Source organism: Lissotriton vulgaris, chromosome 8, assembly GCF_964263255.1.
Source record: "Lissotriton vulgaris chromosome 8, aLisVul1.2, whole genome shotgun sequence".
NCBI lineage: Eukaryota > Metazoa > Chordata > Amphibia > Caudata > Salamandridae > Lissotriton > Lissotriton vulgaris.
The window spans coordinates 1,431,367,393-1,431,392,307 of record NC_141696.1 but is presented as its reverse complement, the minus strand read 5'-3'; the positions used below and the strand labels follow the sequence as shown (position 1 = coordinate 1,431,392,307).

General features: G+C 42.7%; 1 protein-coding gene across 4 annotated transcripts in view; it reads left to right on the top strand.

The window, feature by feature from the left end:
• The window catches only part of BCL9 (BCL9 transcription coactivator), an 823,614-nt gene that overhangs the window by 771,308 nt on the left and 27,391 nt on the right, over positions 1-24,915 (top strand). For all 4 annotated transcript variants that reach the window (XM_086935499.1, XM_086935500.1, XM_086935501.1 and 1 more), the window contains 2 exons: positions 11,444-11,543; positions 12,066-14,292. In XM_086935499.1, coding sequence (XP_086791625.1) covers positions 11,444-11,543; positions 12,066-14,292 — 2,327 coding nt within the window. The remainder of the gene's footprint in view (positions 1-11,443; positions 11,544-12,065; positions 14,293-24,915) is intronic.

The following is a 24,915-nucleotide window of genomic DNA, read 5'->3' as shown; positions in this document are numbered from 1 at the left end:
CCAGTTATCTCAATCTCAGTTCAAATTTTGAATAACTGTGGTTTGTTGAGACATTGTGAATTGAATCAATGTATGGATTTGTAAATATTAGTTAAGTTCGTTACATCATTACTTGTTTCCCTTAAGATTCTATAGTCTCTGCAGAATAGCCCGGCAACGCCACTCTTACCACAATTAGATACATCTAAAATGGGGTATGCAGGCGATTGGTAGAATAAAGGCAATCACTGTAGAATGATGAGATAAGATGTATAAGTGAAGAACACTATGTAAACAATGAGTGTGAAGATATGAAATAGGTGAAACGTACTGAATGAATTAATTTGGTTGTGGTACTGTAAATAGAATGCACTTGTCTAGAATAAGCTGGAAGGGTATAGGACCGTAAAGACTTGCCTATACATGGCTTGATGGACGATTAGAAACCTCGAAATGAGGGGGCTGTATGGCTTCATGCCCCCTTAAACCTCCCCGGATGTGGCAACACGGGGAGCTATGCCGATACACGGCAATATTTAATCTAGTTTTTCAATGTGTCTAATGAAGCGCATAAGGATATCACTATGTATTCACATGTTCCAAGATGGCGCGACCTAAAGAATAACGAAGTCCGTCAACCATGTTTGTGATTGTTTGTAGCTATTTCCCAAGCTAACTCGCACAATGTAACTGACACTGACACTGACACTGACACTGATGAAGGCTTGATGCTGAAACGCGTCTGTTAAACTTTGTGAATAAATCTTTGATGGTGTGAGCACTGCAAAAACTTTGGTTCCACGAGTGCGGTTCTTTGGAAAAAAACAAGTTCTGAAGCCGAGCGTAGTAATATATATATATATATATATATATATATATATATATATATATATATATATATATATATATATATATATATATATATATATATATATATATATGTATATATATATATATATATATATGTATATATAAATATGTGTATATGTATGTATGTATGTATGTATATATAGGGGTGTGTGTATATGTATATGCGTGTGTGTGTATATGTGTATATATATATATATATATATATATATATGTATGTATATATATATATGTGTGTGTATGTATATATAGGTGTGTGTGTGTATACTGGAACCTGACCCATATATATATATATATATATATATATATATATATATATATATATATATATATATATATATATATATATGCTCAGAAACCATTTCCTTCAAGAAATGTGAAGCGCACTCCAGAGGTAAGGCGGCAAGGTTTTATTTTCAGCCCACAAACAACTCGTGCAACAGACTCGTTTCGGACGCCAAGTCCTTCGTCAGTGTTTACACCTTCAACCGTCTGGCAGCAACATATAAAGTTTACCAACAAACTGAAAAACGGACAACAATTTGTAGCGTATGCAAATGCAGTGGCCATATCAAAGTGGGTTAAATGCCACAATCGACATTGGGAAAAAATCTCAATTATGTGTCATAAAGGCCACGAGTCGTGTTTATAATGCCGTGTATCGGCAAATCCCTGCATCGCTAGGCATTAACAGACTGTCCGTTTCAACAGTGTAAGGGCACAAACATTTATACATATGTATATGTAGGTATGCACGCATCAATCACGTCCGTGATTCTGATAGTTATTAGATCAAATGTGCATGCATATTACAATAAATACCTTAAATCAAGGCTGAAATTAATAGAAATTTAGAAATAGAGCCGTGTATCGGCTTATCACCACACCTTACCATCCTAGAGGTGAATTAATAAGATTTCTTAAAATGTCCGAATTCATAATCACATTTCAAATTATCAAAACACAACTGTTTTTTTGAGGAGATGACCCATTATCACATCATCAGGGTCCTATACAGATCACCCACATGGATCAATTTATAATACATCAGCCGTCTCAGACGTGTGAAATTTCATATTCAGATTCAAAGTTCGCATTTCCCAATTCTACAATTTATTGATTTTCATCACATTTGAATACACTTCAACTACATCCATCATCTTCCCAAATGCACCGTTAATTCTTCCCCACTATTGAGACCTAGTGGGTATTTTGTTTGCATGTCAATGATGTAACGTGACTCAAGTCTACGAAGACTAAGTAGTCGGTCCCCCCCTCTAGGGTTCACGGGTATGTGGTCCAGACCGAAGTACTGTAACAGCTCCCTGTTACTTTGGTGTGCTTCTGCAAAATGCCGAGCTACGGGATATTCCATATCTTTGTTCATTATAGCTCTTTGGTGCTCTAAAATTCGCATATTTACATTTTTAATCGTACTTCCAATATACTGGAGTCCACAGGGGCAAGTAAGACAGTAAACAACATAGGGAGTCGTGCATGTGATAAACTGCTTGATGGATTTCAATTGAGACATCCCTGGAATCTTATATGATAAAACTTGTTTACTCTTTTCGCATGCTCTGCATTTCCCACATGGGAAGAATCCTTTCATGTCTTTAAGGGTTGCACTCACTTTGGGTTTCACTGGTTTCAGGTGACTGTTGACAATTTTATCTTTAATGGATCTCAATTTCCTGAAAGTTATGAGGGGTTTTGTGGGGACATCCTTCCCTATTACAGGATCTGTGTGAAGGATGTGCCAGTTCTTCGTAATTATCCCTCTCAAGATATTAGCCTGGTCAGAGAAAGTAGTGATCAAGCGAAATCTATTTTTCATGTCAGTGGATGGATCTTTCTTCTCCTTATTCTCAAATAATATATATATATATATATATATATATATATATATATATATATATATATATATTTGTATAAATAATGGTGTGTATATATATGTGTGTATAAATGAAGGGTAGAAACATGTAGTAATATTTTTGACAATAATAGTCTAATATTTACAACAAAATATTCACACGGGAAATATTTTTCCTAATGAAATAGTGAAATCTTCCCTCATAAGTTAAATATATTATTTCCAGTTTTTCAAACACTTGAAGAATAGACAGTACACCACCCCAGATGGTATACTCTCCTGCTGTTAAATCCTATAAGAGGATACTTAGACAGCAAAATGTATTGGGAAGGGAATCTACTATGTTTATTCACGTGTCTCAAAGTACATACTTTCCAATGTGGATGAAAAGCAGCCATTTCAGTTTCATTACTCTTTAAAACAGCAGACTAACATCAGTGTTGATCATATGAGTAAGGAAGTTTTCTTGGTTACACCTAATCCACTCAAGGCAGATGTGCTACTTCCAAAAGGTCGTGGTGTGTTCTTCAAATGCTACCTTTGCCTGGCCGACTGGTATTTCCCACAGTGATAAAAGTTCACTTCAGATGGAGAGTTGCTTCCCACAATCATCGGAGTATTTCATGGAATTATTTTAATTATCTACCCTATCATCAAATACTAATGCAGCATGGTTTATTACACCTAATATAAGAAGTTGCCGTGCTGATACTGTAAGGAGCTATACTATTTTATCTCCTGTATAGTGTTATACCACTGCCATTTATAAGCGTTTTACTGTTCCCCTGTGTGCTAGTTGTCAATCTACTGACCTTTGAAGAACGGAAAGCTCTCAGACTTACCAGGATTCGAACTCTAGAATGGCATATCCCCTACTAAGTCAGTGGTGAGCGTGTATTCAAATGATTCAGTATGCAACTTAGAGGCATTCCGTTTAGCCAAGTTAGTAAAGGGGGTGTATTTAGTGTTGTTACCCATCTACATGAAGGATAGGACAATAACAGGACCTGTTATTGATGGGAGGTTGCTCACCTCCATCACCACATCCTTCCAAGAAGTGATACTGTTGCATCCGGTTGCAACTGCATAGGGTTTGATATCACTGCAGTTATATTTTTTCGTATCCTAAGACTCATATTGGGGGGTGGAGTCAGTCGAACGGTGCAGTCAGTAGACCTTAAATAATACACATTGCATGAGGCATGCAGAATTTGGGGGTGAGCAAGATGTAATTTTACTTTTATACTTGATGCTAATTCATGTTGGCAATACACCAATCAAGACATGGGGTAACACTCCAGTTACTAATTAAGAACAGTAGTTCAATGGATCATAATCTATTGTCACACCTAGGAGACCAGATTAAGTCTCAAAGTTGGTAATAAGTAGATGTTGTTGGAATCCAATAACATTTCAAAATGTGAAGTAGTTTTGGAGATGGTGCTTCTCCTTGGAGCAGAGGTACTCTCAGTATTTTGTTGAGTCAAAAGTTGGTTTTCAGATTTTTAGTAGTTTCCACAAGCTATGATTGGATTAGCCAGTCCACTTTAAAGTTATTAACTTGAATGCTCATTTTCCAATATATTGTTTTCTCATGGGATTCTTAAGAATGTAACTCTGAGAATCCCACTCATCATTGGTCTGCATTGAAATGGTGGATAAGCACAAACATCATGTCTGTGACTGTGTTATTACCATACTTAATGCTCACTCAGTACGATTCCCTGGATGGTTAGGCAGCAGACTGTAAGATCATTGCTGAAACCATGAGTAGCTTTTCCTGATCACTGACCTGGAGTTCCGAAAGAACATCTAGTGCTGCAACATTTCAACATTTAATTAAAAGCGTGTCAGTCAAAATCCGAACAGACATCATAACCTCCTCATAATATGTAGCAAGGTGGGATGTAAAGCAGTTGTGGCACTCTGCAATGAAAATCATGCATCAGTTCAAATAAATCACCCTAGTGAAACCATTTTATCAGCTTGAACACATTTTCCTGTTACAAATGGGAGCTGGATGTCGCACTATTGCTGTTCCAGTTTCAGAAACTAGGCACTGGACCTGCCGCTACAACATCCAACATTTCCAGATACAATAGCCATGAATTAATACGTGTGCCTTCAGTATTGTTTTAAGCAGCCAACTTCCTCTCTGCCCACACAATGGAATGTAAACCGTAACATTTCTAAACCTGTGGGCCCTCCCTGTGAGCCAATACATAAAGCAAAACTGAAACCCCTTACCTAGCTATAGCTCTACTACCCGATCGTACTCCGTGAAGACGAGGTGACTAGACACAAGTACTCTCAATCAGAGAAACGTATGTTTTATGTAAAGATGAGCAACACTGTTAATACCTTGGGAATTGATATAAGATTTGTTTTCCGTGTTTTATCTTATTGAATCTGTTGTATTACCGATATTCACAATCCCTACACAACCTGTTACATTTCTTGGAGTTTGGGTTTACCGTATATGAATTGGCCTATCCAATCTTATGCACTCTACTGTCACTTAATGCTGGTTAACAATAATTCACTTTGTTTTTTACAAACTTTTTCATTTTTTTTTTCTTGTTACTCTTCACGCTAAATGCTATGTAACCGGTAAAGGTTTTTGTAGAGATGTCTTCATTTTGTAATAGAACGTAGAACTTTCTGCATGGGTGGAATGTTTTGCTTTGAAAGTGAAGGGTGGTTAAAGCTGTGTAGCTGAAGTGTAAGCTGGTGGTGTTTACTTGCTCTATTACCAAATAAAGAATATACTTGGACTAATTTACCTTGGATACCGTCTTTACATTGACGACGAGTTAACAAACCCATACTGCACAGGGGGCTGTCTACCATCACCCCCACCCGTGGATTTCTACTTCTACAGCCACTGTGAGTGTTCCCCATAAAGCCCCTTGAAGTTTTGAGCGTGAGGAGCCTTGTTGATAACTTTACAACATCTTTACTGGCACTGAGCAGTGTAAACTTATGAATTACTGCTTTTATTTGGATTACATTTTCACTAGCGCTGAATGTGATGGAGCGCTGTGATTTAGTGCCATATTAAACGCAAGAATCTGCGTGATTTTATCTTTTAAAGTGACTGCTATAATTTTGCTGCCTGCCGGCGTGAGCAAATCAAGTGCAATTGACCTGTTGCTCCGCTATTCTGCTACCCATTTGAATCATATTGGCAGTGCGAGAGTGCGATACTTGATCTCTGTGTGTAACAAAGGGTTAGTGTGTGCAACACTTCTGCAAGGAAGGAAGGCGAGAGTGAAACTTCTATAGACTGTTTTGTAATTGCGACGTCGACCTGTTTAGAAAGGTTGTCTCACACAAAGCATTGAGGGGAAATACCCTGTCCTCAAGTTGGTAGTCTGTTAGGTGCGCTCACCTTCTCATGAAGTCCCCTAGCTCACTGGCTCTAATTCTTCACAAGCTCCTCCTCACGCACACTTTCAAGGTCCGTACAGACCACAAACCCCTTAGTCATTTGATTAGGGGGGGGGGGGGAGGGGGGGAAGGGGTTTGGAGGGTAGTGTTACTCCTAGAATTTCTAGATGAACGTTATCGGTGTTAGAGTACAATTTTGAAGTAGAATATGTGAAGGGCCTAAAAAATTTAGTTGAACGTTTGTCCAGATTACCTCTTGATGCAGTGGGATAAGTGTTGGATGAAGATGTGGGGGATGAAGAGATTTGTGAAGTAGGGCGTGAGAAGGTTGAATTGGCTCTCAATAAAGAAGAATGGGCGTTTGCTATGTCTGAGGACAATATTTGGCAACAGGTTATGAAATTTGTATCCGAAGGTTGGGGTGATCATGGGAATGATGTCTGTTTTTAAGGTTATCATCACGTACGTGACGAGTTGAGTGTGTCATGGAAGGTTGTTAAGGAGGAGTCAATTTGTGCCACCAGTAGGGGTTAGAAGGAGGATTATTGACATTGCTCATGAGTCACCTGGGAAGGAACATGACGAAGAGGAGGATCCAACGGGCTTTCTGGTGGTCCGGAATGGACCGTGACATTTAGGGAGTAGTGAAAGAGTGGTATGTATGTGAGAACAGTGATAAGACTAAGGTTGTGAGACAGCCTCCTTTGAGTTGTAATGTTTTTCCCAAATGTCCTTGGGAGAGAGTAGCAATTGATTTTTTGGGTCCAGTTTCCAAACTTGGTTTTCGCAACAGGTTTGTGATGGTTTTAGTGGACTACCATTCCAAGTGGTTTGTTATTGAAACTACAGTTTGCATAGTCACTGAAAGTTGTGGGATTTTTGGAGAGAGTATTTATGAATGAGGGAATTACAAAGATCTTGGTGTCTGACAACGGGGTACAGTTAGTGTCAAGGAAGATGGTGGATTTCTTGAGTAAACTGGGAATCAAACATGAAAGAGTTGCATTGTTCAGGCCACGAGCCAATGGAGTAGTAGGAAGGATAAACAGGTTGTTGATGGATAAAATACTATTATCCCTGTCAAATGGATTGTCTTGGTTGGAAGAATTGAAAAAAATGGTGTGGTCGTATAGAGTAACACCGCATTCTGTGACTGGTGTATCACCATTTGTCTCTTTTAAAGGGCGTGAGCCAGGTGTGAAGGAAGTGCCTGGTTGGCTAAAGGATAAAGAGTGTGAGTGGGTTGATCGCACTGCTGTTGAGAGTGATGTATGTCAAAGACAATTGGCGGCCACTAGTCATTATAATGACAGAAAAGCTGTTAAAGTACCAGACATAAAAGAGGGAGATTGGGTCGGAACAAGGAAGGGTGGAGTAGTGATCAAGCGTGAGAGCACGTTTTCAAAACCTGTTCAAGTAAGAGCTGTCAAGTAGATTATTCTTGTTTTAGCTGAAGAATATTCTTGTTTTAGCTGATGGCTCTGCTTGGAGCAAAGGAAGTGTCTGTAAATACAATGCTCCTCAACCAGTTCTCTATGATTGATGTATAATTGGATATGATTCTAAATTGTTGAAAGTTATTTTTCTATCATTGTACATTGAAATGTGGGTGATTATTTCAATTTGTTTTAATCGTTTTTCCTTTGTGCATAAGGGGGAAGATGTGTAGAGATGTCTTTATTTTGTAATAGAACATAGAACTTTCTGCATGGGTGGAATGTTTTGCTTTAAAGTGAAGTGTGGTTAAAGCTCTGAAGCTGAAGTGTAAGCTGGAGGTGTTTACTTGATCTCTTACCAAATAAAGAATACTTGGACTAAAATACCTTGGATACCATCTTTACATTTTTCTTTCTATGTATTGAAAATACAATATTCTTCAGAGTGACCATTAAACTGTTTGTGGCCTTAAGACGCCCTTATTCATTGTCCAATCTCTAAACAAAGTACAGCAGGTCAGCGTTTGCCACAGGAAAGAAAAGCAACTGTTTAAGGTTTGAGTTTTGGCTCTTTCTACGAGAAGCGTAGCAGCGACTGGGTGCTTTGGCTGCAAGTGCGGCAGGCATCTCTGCAGCTAGTGAGCCTATCCCCTGACCTTCCCTATTTCTTTTTATGTACTGCCTACTAAATGTGATATAAGCATTTGAATCTGTGAAAGCTCCAGTGCTGGAGAGTAAAAAGTCACATGCCTTCAACAACAGTTCTCCAGAGTTTACACTTTAATATATTCACATGCAACCCTACCTTCTCTTCCTTTAGCAGCCCTTTTAAAAGAATTCTTGTACTTTATGAGAATTTGAAGTATGTAGCTTCTATTGCTGCTAGTAATGTGTCCGAGATATGGACATTGATTCAAGTCACCGAAAAAAATGCAACATGCTGCACAGCTGCAGTTACAGGCAAGGAAACGTTTATTCTTAGGCACCATAAATAAGTCTGGGAACATATGTACCCCTGCATTCACAGAATAGGGTTTCAGTCATTCCATGAATACACAAACCTGCACACTCAAAATGAATCACAACACAATGTTTTAAGTAAATTCAAATTAGCACAAAAAGAAAGTCTTGTCCAGCGTCGTCATTTGGAGGTTCTTGTATCTCTCCTTTTATTAGATCAGCAGATAGGATAATTTATAAACAGCCAGCCGACACGTGTTTCGTTGTGGGACTGTGCATGAACAGACACCACAACTCTTCAGGGCTTAATTGCTGAGATGTAAACTCCTAGGCCCAGTTCCGGTGATTTCAACCCGGAAGGGTAACCTTGTATTGTGAGTACACGAAATCAGTCGCCACAAGTTATGTCGAAATTCACGCTATAGATTATCACTCTTCAATCCAAGGTTCAACACATATCACTCGAATTCGTGGGCTTCCAATAAAAGAGAATTTCCATTTACCAACGAAACGTAACCACAGGTGCGTGTGTTACGGAGTCCTGCGGCTGATTCGCCCTCCCGCTACTGGCGTCTGAAATGCGCAGGACTCCGTAACACACGCACCCGTGGTTATGTTTCGTTGGTAAATGGAAATTCTCTTTTATTGGAAGCCCACGAATTCGAGTGATATGTGTTGAACCTTGGATTGAAGAGTGATAATCTATAGCATGAATTTCGACATAACTTGTGGCGACTGATTTCGTGTACTCACAATACAAGGTTACCCTTCCGGGTTGGAATTATCACCGGAACTGGGCCTAGGAGTTTACATCTCAGCAATTAAGCCCTGAAGAGTTGTGGTGTCTGTTCATGTACAGTCCCACAACGAAACGCGTGTCGGCTGGCTGTTTATAAATTATCCTATCTGCTGATCTAATAAAAGGAGAGAGGAGAGATACAAGAAACTCCAAATGACAACGACGCTGGACAAGACTTTATTTTTGTGCTAATTTGAATTTACTTAAAACATTGTGTTGTGATTAATTTTGAGTGCGCCGGATTGTGTATTCATGTTGTGAGAGTGTAATTTGTTGCACTCCTATTGAGGGGTTTGCAAGGGTCTCCTCTCCCTGCCTGCACCATTACTATCGAGCAATACACACGCACGTTTACTCTGCGAGAGCGCCTATTAAACCCGTATACTTGAAACCCTCCCTTCTGCTCTCTTTCAGTCATTCCATATTTTATGTATTGCATGCGTAAACGTGTAGAACCTACTTTTTTGAAGGACCTCTGAATTGATTTATAACTGGTATCCCAGTGCTACTTTTGATGCTACCACAGATAGCAAAGTCTTAACAGTTTGAGTATTTGTCCTGTGGAATAGCCTGATATTTTATTCCATGTTAACTACAAAGCCCAGGAGTACGTTTTGAAATCTTGATAAGGCAGTCCCCCTGCTCCAGTTGTTTTTCTCCCCTCTACATGGTCCGGGACCTTCATTGCCTCCAGATTGTCAAGCACATTCAATTTAAAGCACTCTGCTTCACCTACAGAGCAGAGCCATGTCCAGTTCTGGCCCTACTTAACTCAGACACCTGATTTGTCCTTCTCACCCTACCAAACCGCTTCATTCCTCATTCCTCATGCCTTTTGCTGAACTAGGTCCCCAGATAATACCTGATCAGATTGCGTGGGTGTTCCTTTCAATACCTGGCTCCCAAGAAGTGGAGCTCCCTTTACTTGTACCTTCAGAGCTGCCCTACCGAGGGAAGTTTTCATAACGTTCTAAAAACCTTGGCTTTTCGAACTGCTCCCCTCGTCCAAGATGTTCCATTGCGAAGTTCACTATTGCGCCTTCATAAGTGAAAGTGAAAATACTGTTATGAAATGTTAATAAATGTGACTCAATACAATAAAACAGAAGCTAAAATGGTTTTCATTTTTTGCATCCCTTTATGAAAGTACTCAGAGAGGTGCTGCTTGCAACGAACTCACCTACATTTGTAGGAAACAATCCAAATAAGACCGGATTTGTATAGATGGTTGGATGTGGTGACCTGTTTCTTTAGCTCTACTCACAAAGTGCATTGCTACTATTGGGTGTTTTGAGTGTGTCAGCACAGTTTGACAAGTGTGGATCAGTGATTGAATTACTATTAAGTGAACCAGGCGAAAGTAAAATCTATTTAAGCGTATAGGAGTGAAGCTACTAGGAGAGGCTGACTTACTCCTGATCTGAGTGTCCGGACCTCAAGTGGTGATATTACTGAAAGTAGCATGAATGCAGCATCCATTCTTTTTTCATACATCTGTTTATTGCTGTGTAAAACGGACTAACATTACACAGCATTATTACAGGGGCATATACAAAGGCAGAAGACCTTTCCAAGCAATCATAAAGTGTAGCAGATTGTATTAAGCTAACAGAAACACCCTTGGTGGCTATGGTTGTCAGTTTGCATCCCCGATGACTATACAACCTGAGGACCATGGGCCCATATAGTCTGATTATTTACTCACCCTCTCCATGTATAAACCTCCTTTGCTGTCACAGCACTCAAGTCAGTCTAGACTAGGCTCTGAAGAATGGAGCCTTCATACTACTTATTGGGGAGCAGTGTCCCACTTTGCTACCAAGAATCTGATCCCCCAGTTTTCTTTCACCTATAGAGACCACTCATCCATCCATAATCCCCAGTAGAACCACCTTGGGATCCATATCCTGTTGTGTATCTGTCACCGATATATTACAATCGTTGGGCATTCCCAGGAAATCTGACATTCTTGAAGTGCAGCTGGAAGGCTCTCGCAACACGTCAATCATATAAAGTTTTAGATAATTTACAAAGCTCTAACTCTCTTCAATAATTTCCAATAGGATTGTGTTTTTATTTTACAATTGCTCAATGTCTTTTACAATTGCTGAATGTCTTGGCCCTTTTTCTGTTTTTCAGAGCTGCTGAAGCTGTGCTTAGAGGGCACGCTGAATCTATTGTTTTATTTCATATTCAAAGCACCTCAAACAGCAAAGCTGAACGCAATGCTGCAGCTATGGTATGTTTTTTAAGCTAAGACTTTATTTTTCAGCTAGTGGAATAAAGTTTTTCTGAATACTTGTTTTCCTGGGATTTTTTTTTAAGTTCATACTTGATAGTCTTCTTGGAAAGTGTTGGTCTGAATAATTTTTTTTCATACTAATTTGCCTACCGTCCAGGTAACTTGGAATCACTATGTGGAACGAGGAAACATTATTTTATCAGTTTAGATCATTGTGATTGAGTTTTTCTCTACTGCAATATGCATTTTACTACTTAAGAATTATGTTTCTTTTCTCAAATATTTCCCATGATATTCTGCAAGTTTCCTTAAACAACTCCTGCTTTTAGGTTTTGTGAGTATTTGCATATTTTCCTATACTTAGTTCATCCAGCTAGTCTAATGCATAACACTTTACTTCATGTGTAGGTCATAGACAGTTCGCTGATATTGCAGAATTATGAAATGATTAAGATTGAGTAAAGCTTGTGGCAAAGCTGCTTTACTTGATTGAACATTCCTTTTGTTTTTCTTTTTCAGAATATTCAAAGCACCACTGTTCGAACTGATCAGAAACCCCAACTTCAGTCTCCAGCTTCTCAAGAGCAACACCAATCACCAACCATCAAACAGCAGTCAAACACACCAATTCCAGACCCTCCTTCCAAACCAACAGACTCACATTGTCCACCGGATCAGGACACTGCTGCAGTGGAAAGTAAAATTTCCCGAAGTCCTGTAAATGCTCCCTTGTTGCAATCAGAAGGATCTAGGCAAACCTCTCCTGACAACCAAGAACCTAGCCCAATACCCCAGGGGACTGGTGCCCCTCCAGTTGACTCCAAAGCAGAACCAAAAGGATCCTCCCAGCAGGTATCTGGTGGGGATCTGTTAAACATAGGAGAAAATCCAGATGGACTTTCACAGGAGCAGCTGGAACACCGTGAGCGCTCCTTACAGACTCTGAGAGATATTCAGCGTATGCTTTTCCCAGATGAGCGGGAATTTGCTCTTAAAGAAAGTGCAGGCCAAAGCGGAGGTCCTCAGCAGCTTCCTGGACTGCTGGATGGTTCTCAGAAGAAACCGGAAGGCCCATTACAGGCTATGATGGCTCAGTCCCAAAGTTTAAGTAAAGGATCTGCACCCCCCATTGATGGTGGGATTCCGTTTGGTCCTCAGGGACCTAGGGACATGCCCTTTTCTCCAGAGGACATGGTGCCACAGCTTATGAACCCACAGTCTGGTGACCATCTCGACCATATGACACCAGAACAAGTGGCCTGGCTAAAACTGCAGCAAGAATTCTATGAGGAAAAGAGGAGAAAGCAAGAACAGGTTGTTGTCCACCAGCGTTCTTTGCAGGATATGATGTTACATCAGCATGGGCCACGAGGGGTTGTGAGAGGTCCACCACCACCATACCAGATAAATCCAGGTGAAGGTTGGGGTCCAGGTGGTCCTGAGCCTTTCCCTGACGGAATGAACATGCCTCATAATCTTCCAAAGGGTATGGCACCCCATCCAAATATTCCTGGGGAACCTATGCAGCGGCTTCCTGGATTTGTAGGTATGATGAACCCAGACATGGAGAGCCCCAGCGCTCCCAACCAACAAACTAGATCTGGGCTATCCGGAGTCAATTGGCCAGAAGATGTGCCAAAAATGTCAGATGGACGAAACTTCCCACCTGGACGAGGAGTCTTTAGTGGGCCTGGCCGAGGTGAACGGTTCCCAAACCCTCAGTCTTTACAAGAGGAAATATTCCAACAACAGATGTCTGAGAAACAGCTGAGTATGGCTACTGGAATGGGTATGGATAACATTAGGCCTGGTATGGAAATGAATAGAGGGATGCCCCCGCAGAGACGCATGGAGCCTGGAAGTAACATGTTCCCACGAATGTCAAGAGAGGGGTCCATGAGTCCCTCTAGGCCGGAGTTCCATAAAGGCATGCCTACACCAATGGGCCCAGGAAGGGATGTAGAATTTGGGCTGGGACCCGGAAACATGAATATGAAGGTGGATATAAACATGATGAACTCCAACCAGCAAATGCTGTCACAAAAAATGAGAGAGGCAGGCATGGTTCCGGAAGAGATTATGAAAATGAGAGCTGGTGGTCATGAAATGCATCCATCTCAGCAGAAAATGCTTCCTTCGCAGTTTGGTGACCACTCCCAACCAGAGTTTGCAATGGGATCCAGATCTTTTTTCCCCATGTCTCAGAATCCAGGTGGCGTGCTACGGAATCCCAGAGAACAAATGGGCCCTGACCAAAGGACTAACAATAGACTCAGCCACATGCCACCACTACCTCTCAATCCCATTGGTAATTCGGGCAGCCTTGGTGTTGCACCCCCTGGTCAGCGTGGCCTGGGACGTAAGCCTTCCGATAGTGTGTCTGCTGCAGGCAGTCAGGTGAACTCTCCCGGAGTCAATCCTCTGAAATCTCCAACCATGCGCCAGGTCCAGTCTCCAATGCTGGGCTCTCCATCTGGGAATCTAAAATCTCCTCAAACTCCATCACAGCTGGCTGGGATGTTGACTGGCCCTACTGCTGCAGCTGCCGCTTCCATTAAATCACCCCCTGTTTTAGGGTCTGCTGCTGCGTCCCCAGTCCATCTAAAGTCTCCATCCCTCCCTGTACCCTCTCCCGGGTGGACGTCCTCTCCAAAGCCTCCCATGCAAAGTCCAGGAATCCCTCCAAACCCTCATAAACAACCTATAGGCATCTCCTCACCAGCCATGATGGGAAACGTTGAATCAGGTGAGTTGTCGCTGCTCTTTAATAGTAGTTTTCCACTATTTATTGCCATAGTTTGTACTTCACTTGTAGGAACAGAAATTTGTTATGATTAACATTGGAGTAACAGACGTTTTCTGGAGCACAAGCTGCTTAGCAAAATAGTATTTTTTAAAACCTTGTTTGTTGCTTTCAAGTTTTGTCATCAACAGGTTATGCATGCTCATTGCTTTTTTTTATGTGTAATTACATCATCGTACATGTTAAATGCAGTGATTAGCTGGAGTCTGGGTCAAGTGATTTCACAAATAGCTACATTAAAAGCATAAAAACTTGATAAACAGAATAAAAGACATTAAACATCGCCTGGTCGCCTTTGTCTGTTGCTTACACATCATGAAACTACACAGCTGTACATACACTGACTGCCTTCCACCAGCCCCGGACAGTCTGGGCATAGTTTGCAATATGACGCTGTGGATGCCCTCGTAGCTCTATATCCAGAAGAAACAGGATAATATTAATAAGCTTATCTATCATTTTCAGCAGAGGTGTCTACCAGTTCATTCCAAAGGTCGGCTATAAAGGGTGCTTGTGTAAGTTCCACCTTTCTCATTAAACAAAGCAGTGACCTTTGCTCCTGCCCATTTTTTCACCTTTTTTTCCATTGACACTAGGGGGTGGGGGGGGGGGGGGGGGGGCCTCAAGGGATCTCCAATGGATTGCTATAGTGCGACGGGCCAGCACCAGTGTCAAGTTCATGAACCTGGTATTAACCATTTTTGGAATCTGGCAATTTACAGGCCCAATCGCATCTATTATAAGCAGGGGAACCCCATGTATATTTTCCCTAGGCTTGCATTAACCTCCTGCTAAAATCCCTTTATAACGGGGCAGGTCATTTGTAGGAAGTCTGTCACCCGATGCACACCTTAGTCACATTTTGTCTGTAGTTTGGCAGATGCCATTTAACCTGCATATGGTGCAAGGTAGCTGGTGTGTAAGAAATTAAACTGTGTATACCTGAATCTGGTAGTCCTGGCTATGGTTCGAGGTTGAGCCACAATGTATTGCCTCTCCGTGTCCCTTAGTTCCAGCATTGTCGCACCATGCGCATCCTCCCATTATACCCTCCGTTTTGTCATGTCTGTTGCTAGTTGTCGCCTGGAGAGATGTATAGAGCACAAATCATCTTTCCTATCCAATTTCCAGGGCCATACGCCACATCACTGCCCATAAGTAGTTCCAGTTCACTGTGTTGCACACCTTTTGTAGGTAGATCGACAAAACCAGAGAGTCTGGGTGGTGTTCCCAGTCAACCCTCCTAAGGATTTGAATAGCCTCCAAATATTTAACACCTTGAATGCTAAGGCAATTCATCCCGGATGCTGAACTTCCTTGAATCCCAATGTTCATGACGAGCTCAGCTCGTCATAAGCACACGACCAGTGTACTGCATGACGAGCTCAGCTCATCATGAGCAGGGAAGGGGTTAAGAGTGTGCTCCTGGTGGTAATAAAACCAATCTGATTGGGATGCATCAGAGACGGCAGATATAGGCCTGGACAGTCAGCAGATCCTCTGCTGAGGATTCCATTATTCCAAGTTCAGCATACAGGGATGTTTGTATTCGGACACATCCAGGGCCTCCCTTCCTGGCATGGGAATACAAATTATCAGGGCCTCCCTGGCGTTATGGGGAGCAAACCTTTTTTTAACACTTTCTGGTACACTTCGACCAAAAGCGACGCCAGCAACGAGATGTACCTCTGGTAGAATTCAGTGGAGAGGCCATCGATGCCTGGCAATTTATTACTCCCGAGTTCCCTCAGCGCTATTTTGATCTCATTCTCTGTGATGGGACCACCTCAGTCAGCGGATTAGTATTATGGATGTTGCAGAATTTATAATCTGATATAGACTTCTAGCCACAGATTCCTTACCTTATAATATTCCTGAGTGTCACATTAGATTCATCAGATTTTCGAGTAGTGCGCTTGTAAGTGGGATCATTTGGATCAGCCTTCTCCGCACCGGAAGTGGTGTGTGGTACCTATATAGGAGGCACCTCTACGCACTAACGTTGGTTCTTTAAATTCGGCGCCAGGTTGCGCCGATCTGATATGAGCTACCCCACAATTTTTTTCGCCATTTTGTCAAACTTTGTTGAGCTTTTCCTCCTTGTGTGAGGTCATGTCACCTAAGGAACTGACTAATTTCAAACCATAAGGGGCCTGTCACCAGCAAATGTCAGTGACAGACCTCCACTTGGTGTGTTTGTGGTGCTTGGAGCGGGACCGCGACTCCAAGACCTGTGAGGACTGCCGGGCCATGCATTCCATGGCGCCGAGGTAGCGCTCCCTAAAGCTCCTCACTGCCAGACATCGATCAACTCCACAACGCTCAAGGTCCTGTTCTCTTGGAAGGTCCCGGAACCATTCTCAGAGCCCTTTCTGGCGGTCGTTTTCTCAATCCAAGTCATCGGGGAAGTCCCACAAGCTCAAAAAGTCAAATAGATCTATGACTTCTTATGCGTCCGTCTGAGTTTTCCGATGAGAGGCTAGAGCCTCGACAATCCAGGCCCGAGTCCAGGGAGCCAGAACCTGGGTCGGCTCTGTGCTTCCCCTATTTTGCTGGAGCAGCCCCGCCCAGCTAAAGTAGTTGTATGAGGCCATGCGCCTGATATTTGGCTGGCCCATCTGAAGTGCCTTTGGGCCCCATGGACCAGGGAGGGGCCCCTACTGGACCCATGCCGGCAGATTTGCCCTCCGCACCAAATGAGCACCACCCACGTCATAATTCCAGACTCTGACATGGATCCAGATGGGCGTCGTCTTGTGTCGAACAGCACCATGCTTCCTGGAGTTTCCAATGCAACTCTAGCTTGGATTAAATACAGCAGCCCAGGTGCACCACAACATTTAACATATGATTTGTAATTTCAATGAATCAAAAAGAATAAGGTTCTTCGGTTTAATTCCTTTATTTTCAAAAGATGAAGCACCATACAGCCGACGCATTTCGTCCCAAACATGGGACTTCTTCAGGGCTTCTGCTATTATGAAGAGACTTCAAATGAGGATCATATATGAAGCTCTGGTGTAATGGCACCGCCAAGGATGGACAGATGGTTGTCCCATATAATTAGGGATAAGAGTTTCTATTGTATTTGACAATTGTAACCGTTAGTACTTCAAGGGCATTTTATAGTGTCCTTAGATCCAAAGCCAAAAAAGGTCAAGGTCTAACATCCAATCTATCTACTATTCACAATGGATCCATGCTCCAGAAGTACGTAGTCAGTGGTCCGAACTATAATTAAAGGGCCCCAATTGGTATGTGATAAGACCGAGAAGCAGCATCCAATGGTTTCCAAATCCTAACCGCAGCGCGTTTTCCAGCAGCTGCTGGAAAACAAAATATTTTGAAAATAAAGGAATTAAACCGAAGAACCTTATTCTTTTTGATTCATTGAAATTACAAATCAAATGTTAAATACTGTGGTGTACCAATGCTGCTGTATTTAATTGATTATGTTCCTTAGGGAACAAGCACTTTGACAGGGGATGCTATCCAGTGTGCACACGAACCCCTATACAAACACCAGGGGTATCTATTATTTTTTGGGGTCACTTTTTGTTAGGTGCTAGCCTCAAGAAGGTTCCACTGTTAGGTTCTGTTTTCTCCCAACTCCATCTTGGAGTTGCTTTTTGTCTCAAGAGGAGTTCTGGCCTTCTGTATTCCTTTCCGCCGAAACAACTACTGCCCAGAGTTTGCAAAAAGATCAGGTCAACCGGTCCCACCATTCTAGTGTCTCCGGATTGGGCACGGAGAGTCTGGTTTAGAGCTGCTTAGCATTACCGTCAATCCTTCAGTCATAATGCTCATTCTGGAGGATCTTCTGTTGTAGCAACATTGGAGGGTTCTGCATCCGAACCTATGCGCCCTCCACCTACATGTGTGGAGATTAGGTGGCAACAGTTGAAAGCTTTCAACCTTCCTCCGAAATCTGTACTGTTATTTTGGCAGCCAGGCATCCTATGCCTGCTGTTAGGACAAGTTTGTGTTATGATATTCTTCCCACAACGTTGACCCCCTTTCTGCACCCTGATCTAATTGGGCAGGGTTATCTCTCAACCATTTCAGCATTCTTGAGGTTACCGGACCAACCGTCTGGTTGTCCTCTTTTGTGGGTAGGCTCTTTAAAGACCTGCAACACATGTTTCCACCTTTGCCATTAAACATGCCTCGGTGGGACTTCAACCTGGTCCTTGCCTTTCTCATGTGCACCATTCGCGCCGTTGCACAATTGATTTCTTAGGCTCTTGACCTTAAAGACTGCCTTTTAGTGGCCATAACATCAGCCAGGAGGGTCCGCGAATTGCAGGGGAGGTCATGCACCATCATACTAGCTTCTATCCGGACAAGCTTGTTCTCAGACAAGTACCTCTTTCCTTCCGAAGGTTATGACTGCCTTCCATGTGGGCCAGAATATCACCCAGCCTACCTTCTTTGCTCCACCGCACCCCTTAAAGAGGAGCAGAGACTCCACTGTGTGGACCCAAAAAGAGCGTTGTCGTTCTACAATGACCTCATGAAAGAATATCTTTTGGCTATGTGGGATCATAAAAAGGGAAAGTGGTGCAGAAAGGAACGTCTTGCAAATGATTGTCCCATGCATCAAGATCTGCGAAGCATTGGCCAAAAAGCAACCCACTGAGGGCTTGCGAACTAACTCCATCAGACCCAAAGCAATGACCACTGCGTTGGCCCATGTCGTTCCGGCCCTGGACATCAGTCAGTCAGGCAGCAGCGTGGGCCTCACTGCACACATTCATCACACTATTGACTGAACAGTCAGGTCTGTCGTGACAGGCACTACGCCTGTTAGGTCGTGCAGTACTTTCTGATTGAATTGGATTCACCGTCCCACCTCCAGTGAGGTATTGCTTGTGAATCTATTCTAAGGCAACGAATCTATGGCTAGAAATCTTTATCAGTTACTTACCTTCGGTATTGCTTTATCTGGTCGAGACTGCATCAAGCCATATATTCCTTACTGTCCCTCCCTTTCTCCCTTCTCTGCAAACAGATTACACTTTAGGGAACATCCTTCTCGGGGCCTTAGTTTTTCACACCAGTGGAAGTCGTTAAAGTAACTGAATTCAACATTCGAAGTTGGTGCATATATAGGTACCATGCATGTAATTTCCAGCACGGACGACGCAACCTACCTGTGCTCAGGAGTACTGCTCGAAAATCATCCAGATCCAGACTGACGCCTGCGTATATTCAAAGATAAGAAATCTGCGGTTAGATAGTCTCTACCAGACAAAGCTTTACCAAAGGTAATTTACAGCTCTAATAATTATCATGTTGGAGGCATGTGAGCTGTAGATCACATGCTTTGCATACTCTTGCCATCTAGTGTTGAGTCTGGATGTTTGCAAGTTGTTTTTGTTTGAAGAAGTCTTTCCAGTCACAAGGTATGTGACTCATTCTTTCGGTGATAGTGCTCATGGGCATCGACTCCATTGTTAGATTGCTTGTTTCCAACATAGGGTTCGGACGGGTATTGTTGCTCTTCGCTTAGGAATCGATCCTCGGGTTCCCCCTCGGTGCGTACTTCTTTCTACCTCGACAGTATTTTTTTCGAACAGCGCTTTCTCTTTCCGCGGTTCAATTAGTTTCAAGGAACTTCGACATTTTGACCGGAAGATATGCTGGCGACCTTCCGGCCCATCCGCCTCCGTTCGGCTCCTCCTCAATGGTACGGACTCCTTTTAAATTCTGTCACCTTTGCCACGTGAAATATCCGCGTACGGACTCTCATCCAGTGTGTAATTTGTGCTTGTCCCCCGAGCACAAGGAGCAAGACTGCGACGCGTGCCAGTGCTTCAGATCAAAGAAAACTCTCCGTGGACGTTCGGCTCGACATCAAGAGATGCAGCGGTTGGATGTCACACCGGACCTCTTCAGTGAAGACTCTGAACAGGAAGAGGTATCGGCTGCAGAGGAAAAGCTGCTTTCAGCGGCGTCTGACTCTGAATCAGACTACAAATTGACCAAGAGGACGTAATGTGTCTCAGGGACAAGGGGATGTGAGTACCGATGACACCCCGCCTCCTCCCCATCCCCCTCCCAACTATCTAAGAATTCTAAGGCTTCAGCACCACCTCCACCTCAAGGCCAAGTTCCGCACCGAGAAGAGGTTACCAACGCTCCACCTCATGGCTCAGCACCAAAACTGTCTGAAAAGCCTTCCAGCTCTGGACGGAGCCGGCCAAAGCCCACTTCCGAGCTGAAATCTTCCTGCTCTAAATCCCAGATGGGTTGTAAACTGAAACCTAAGGAAGTAAAACCTTTGATACCGAAACACAACATCCCTCTGAGTCGAAACCCTCAGCACCGAAAGGACATTCTGGCTTGGCTCTGAAAGCTTGGGTGCCGAAAAGCAAAAACGTACCCACAACACAACCGGATCCAAGCATAGACACTGTACCCCCTAAACTTTATCCAAAACAGAAAAAAAATGTATATTCACCCTGATACAGGGCATATCCATGCTAAAACACCATCTGAGCATAAGCTTTCTGATGATCCTATCCCATGCAAAATTTCTCTGAAGATAGTGTGTAGGCACTAGTCCTTTCCATAAACCATCTCCTCCCTCTCCAACACCGGTTGATCCATTACAGGTTACACCTAGTCAGTCTCCTCTACCTCATTTTCACACAGGTGACACTGACTATGATGATGCACAATTACCAGATAATTGGATGGACTACACAACTGATCCACCACAGGATACAGACCTAGATCTTTATCCTGCCAGGCCATCTCCACCTGATGATAATCTGTCATATCAAGAGCTTATTGCTAGAGCAACAGAATACCATGGGGTGGAGCTACATAAAGAGTCTTTAGAGGACTATTCTCTCTTTGATACTCCAGGATCCCATAAGTCCATTCTGACACTGCCTATGCTCAGGCGATATTTTTTAAGATCCTGTCCGTGCCAGAATCCTTACTCCTAGAGTAGATAAAAAATATAAATGTTCCCCTACAGATCCTATTTTTATTAAGGGTCTGTTACCACTTGACTGTTTAGTGGTATCAAATGGTAGAAAGAGAGCGAACTCTCAAGCATCTGGGGATGCCCCTTCTTCAGATAAAGAATTGAAGCTGATCAATGTTCGGGCTAACGGGTAGCTGCGCAAGCAGCTAACCAATGGCTTATTGCTAATACGCAGAGCTTACTAGCAGGAAACGATAGAGCTCATTGGGACGAAATGGAAAAATTACTTCAGTTTCTCCCAGAGGAGCATAAGGCAAAGGCTCAGGATTTAGTCCAAGAAGGCAAAATAATGTCTAATGCCTCCGTCAGAAGCACTCTAAATGCAGCTGGCACTGCTGCTCGACGACATGCATGGTTATGGATATCAGGGTTCGAACCTGAAGTCCAACAATCCATCATGAATATACCTTTTGATAAAAAACATCTTTTTGCCTGAAGTCCATCTAGCCCTCAAAAAAATGAAAAAGGACACCGATGTAGCAAAATCAATAGGAGCGCTCCAATATCCCTCAAATGGAGGTTCTTTTTGGTGGGAGGAGGGTGCAAGTCTACAGGCACGGACCAGAACACTTCCTCCTACAAAAGCAATTCTCAATCATCTTTTACAAGAGTATTTTTCAGAGGAGGTTATAGAGGAAACAGTCCCAGGGGCAGAGGTAAAAACACCACACCTCGCACTTTCGCTTCCTCAAGTAAACAGTGACTTCCCAACCCTTCCCTCCGACTATTCCACACCTGTCGGAGGAAGACTTCAACACTTTCTCCCCATTTGGAAATCAATAACAGACAAATGGGTGCTTGGAATTATCCAACATGGTTATTGCCTGGTGCTTATCAACAATCCTCCAAACATTCCCCCTTGATCTCACAAAATATCTCAAGACCACCAGCACTTGCTTCAACAAGAAGTGCAATTTTTATTACTCAAAGGGGCTAAAGAACCAGTCCCACAAGTGTCAGGGGTTTATTCCCTTTACTTTCTGATTCCCAAAAAGGACTCCTCCTTGAGACCTATTTTAGATCTCCGAGAGTTAAACAAATGCATATTGTCGGAGCACTTTCATGTGGTAACTCTTCAAGTACTTCCCTTCTTTCAGCAGGGCGACTTTGTCTCCTCTAGATCTAAAAGTCGCATACTTTCATAATCTAATTCATCCTACTCATCACAAATCCCTCAGGTTTGTGATAGCAGGCAAAAATTACCAGTTCAAGGTTCTTCCATTTTGCGTCATCACAGCCTGGCTGCTCATCTCAGAAGACAATATATACAGGGCTTCCCTTACCTGGACGACTGGCTTATCAAAGCGGGCACTTACCAGAACTGTATACTACACACTCAGACAACAGTACACCTACTTCACCCGTTGGGTTTCACAATAAATGCACAAAAAGTCACCTGTGTCCGGCACAAGTGCAATCTTGTCTGGGTGCTTCCCTCAACACTCTCAAAGCTCCAGCCACTCCAGATATAGCCAGGATTCACAATATTCAGGCCACGCTGTTATAATTTCAACCCAACCAATCATTACTAGCCAAGTCTTCATGCAACTGCTGGGAATGATGGCATCCTGCATTACAATCGTACCTCATGCAAGGCTTCACATGCATTCTCTTCAAGAATGTCTAGCGCGTCCTTGGAATCAATCACAGGGTCTATTAACCAATCTAGTGTTGGTAGACAGCCGCACCCATCGCTCTCTGCAGTGGTGGAACCCTCAAAACTTAGCAAAACTGCGACCTTTCATAGACCCCATTCCACAAATGATACTGACAGCAGACTCGTCATTAACAGGTTTGGATGCACATCTTCAACATTACACAGTACAGGGGCTGTGGTCAGACAAGACAAACATCTCCACATCAACTACCCGAAACTTCTAGCAGTGTTCCTAGCACTCAATGTTTTTCTCACCCAACTTGTAGGCAAGACTGTCTTCGTTCACACAGACAACATGACAACAATGTACTACCTACAGAAACAGGGAGGGACTCACTCTCTCCAGCTGTCACACCTTGCACAAAGCGTTTGGAATTGGGAGATTCACCACAAAATCTATCTCCAAACAGAACACCTTCCAGGAGTAGACAATTAGATTCCAGACATGTTCAGTACACACACCCAAACTCTTCTTCCCTGTTTTTAAAAATGGGGTTTTCAACGGATAGCTCTGTTTGCCACAGTACACAACGCAAAACGCCCAACCTTCACATCCAGGCTCCCATACCCAGCATCCAGAGACAATGCTCTATGGATGAATTGTTCAGGGATATTTTGCTCACCCTTTATCGCCTCTCCCACTAATTCCATTACTGGTTCGGAAGCTCAGACAAATGTCCCTCACACTGATCTTAGTAGCCCCCTCATGGGAATCGGCAACCTTGGTTGACCACCCTGTTGGAACTCTGAGGTTCCACTTCAAAAGCTACATCTCACACCCTGTCTCCGCACTCAGAGCCATGGAGAAATCAGACATCCGAATCCCAGAGAACTCAACCTAGCAATTTTGCTCCTGAAGTCATAGTTTTGTCATTTACAACTACCACCAGACTGTATGAATATTCTCAAGGAGGCTAGAAAGCCTACTACTAGAACATGATATGCAGTAAAATGGAAACGGTTTGTTGTCTTTTGTAACAACAACAATATCAATCCACTTGATGCTTCTGTACAGAACATCATTTGTTATCTGTTGCATTTACAGCAATGTGGATTAACTTACACATCCATTCATTTGCATCTAGCAGCCGTAGCTGCATACTTGCAAAATAGAAAACAATTATCTCTGTTCAAGGTACCAGCCTTCATGGAAGGATTAAAAAGGGTGATCCCACCAAGAATTCCCCCTGCTCCAGAGTGGAATGTAAACATAGTCCTTACAAGGCTAATGGGTCCACCTTTTGAACCAATGCTCAAATGTCACTTACAATTCCTATTATAGAAAGTTGCTTTCCTCATAGCGATAACATCATTAAAGAGAGTTGGTGAACTTCACGCATTAACTATACAAGAGCCCTTCTTTCAACTTCAGAAGGATATAGGAGTTATTCGTCCAATCCTAAATTTCTCCCTAAAGTAGTTTCTGCTTTTCATGTCAATCGGTTGAGTTACCCATGTTCTTTCCTCAACCTGATTCTGTATCAGAACAAGCTCTACACACATTTGATGTGCTTTACTACATAGAAAGAACCAAAGAATTTAGGAAAACAGAGCAACTATTTGTTGCTTTTTCTCCACCTCACAAGGGCAATCCTATCTCTAAGTCTGTATTGCAAGATGGATTGCTAAATGTACCCAAACATGTTATGTTAAAGCAAAGAGAACTTTGTTAGTAGCCCCTAAGCGCATTCTACTTGCAAAATAGGAGCTGCTATGGCCTTCTTGGAAAATATTCCCATAGGTGATATTTGTAATGCAGCAACATGGTCTACGCCGCACAAATTCACCAAACACTATTGTGTAGACGTGTTAGCTAGACAACAGGCTCTGTTTCGAACAACTTCGACAGGTTAGCCACCACTTTGGGAGTTTACTATTTAGTCTATGCAAAGCAAGTGATCTAAAGCTCATA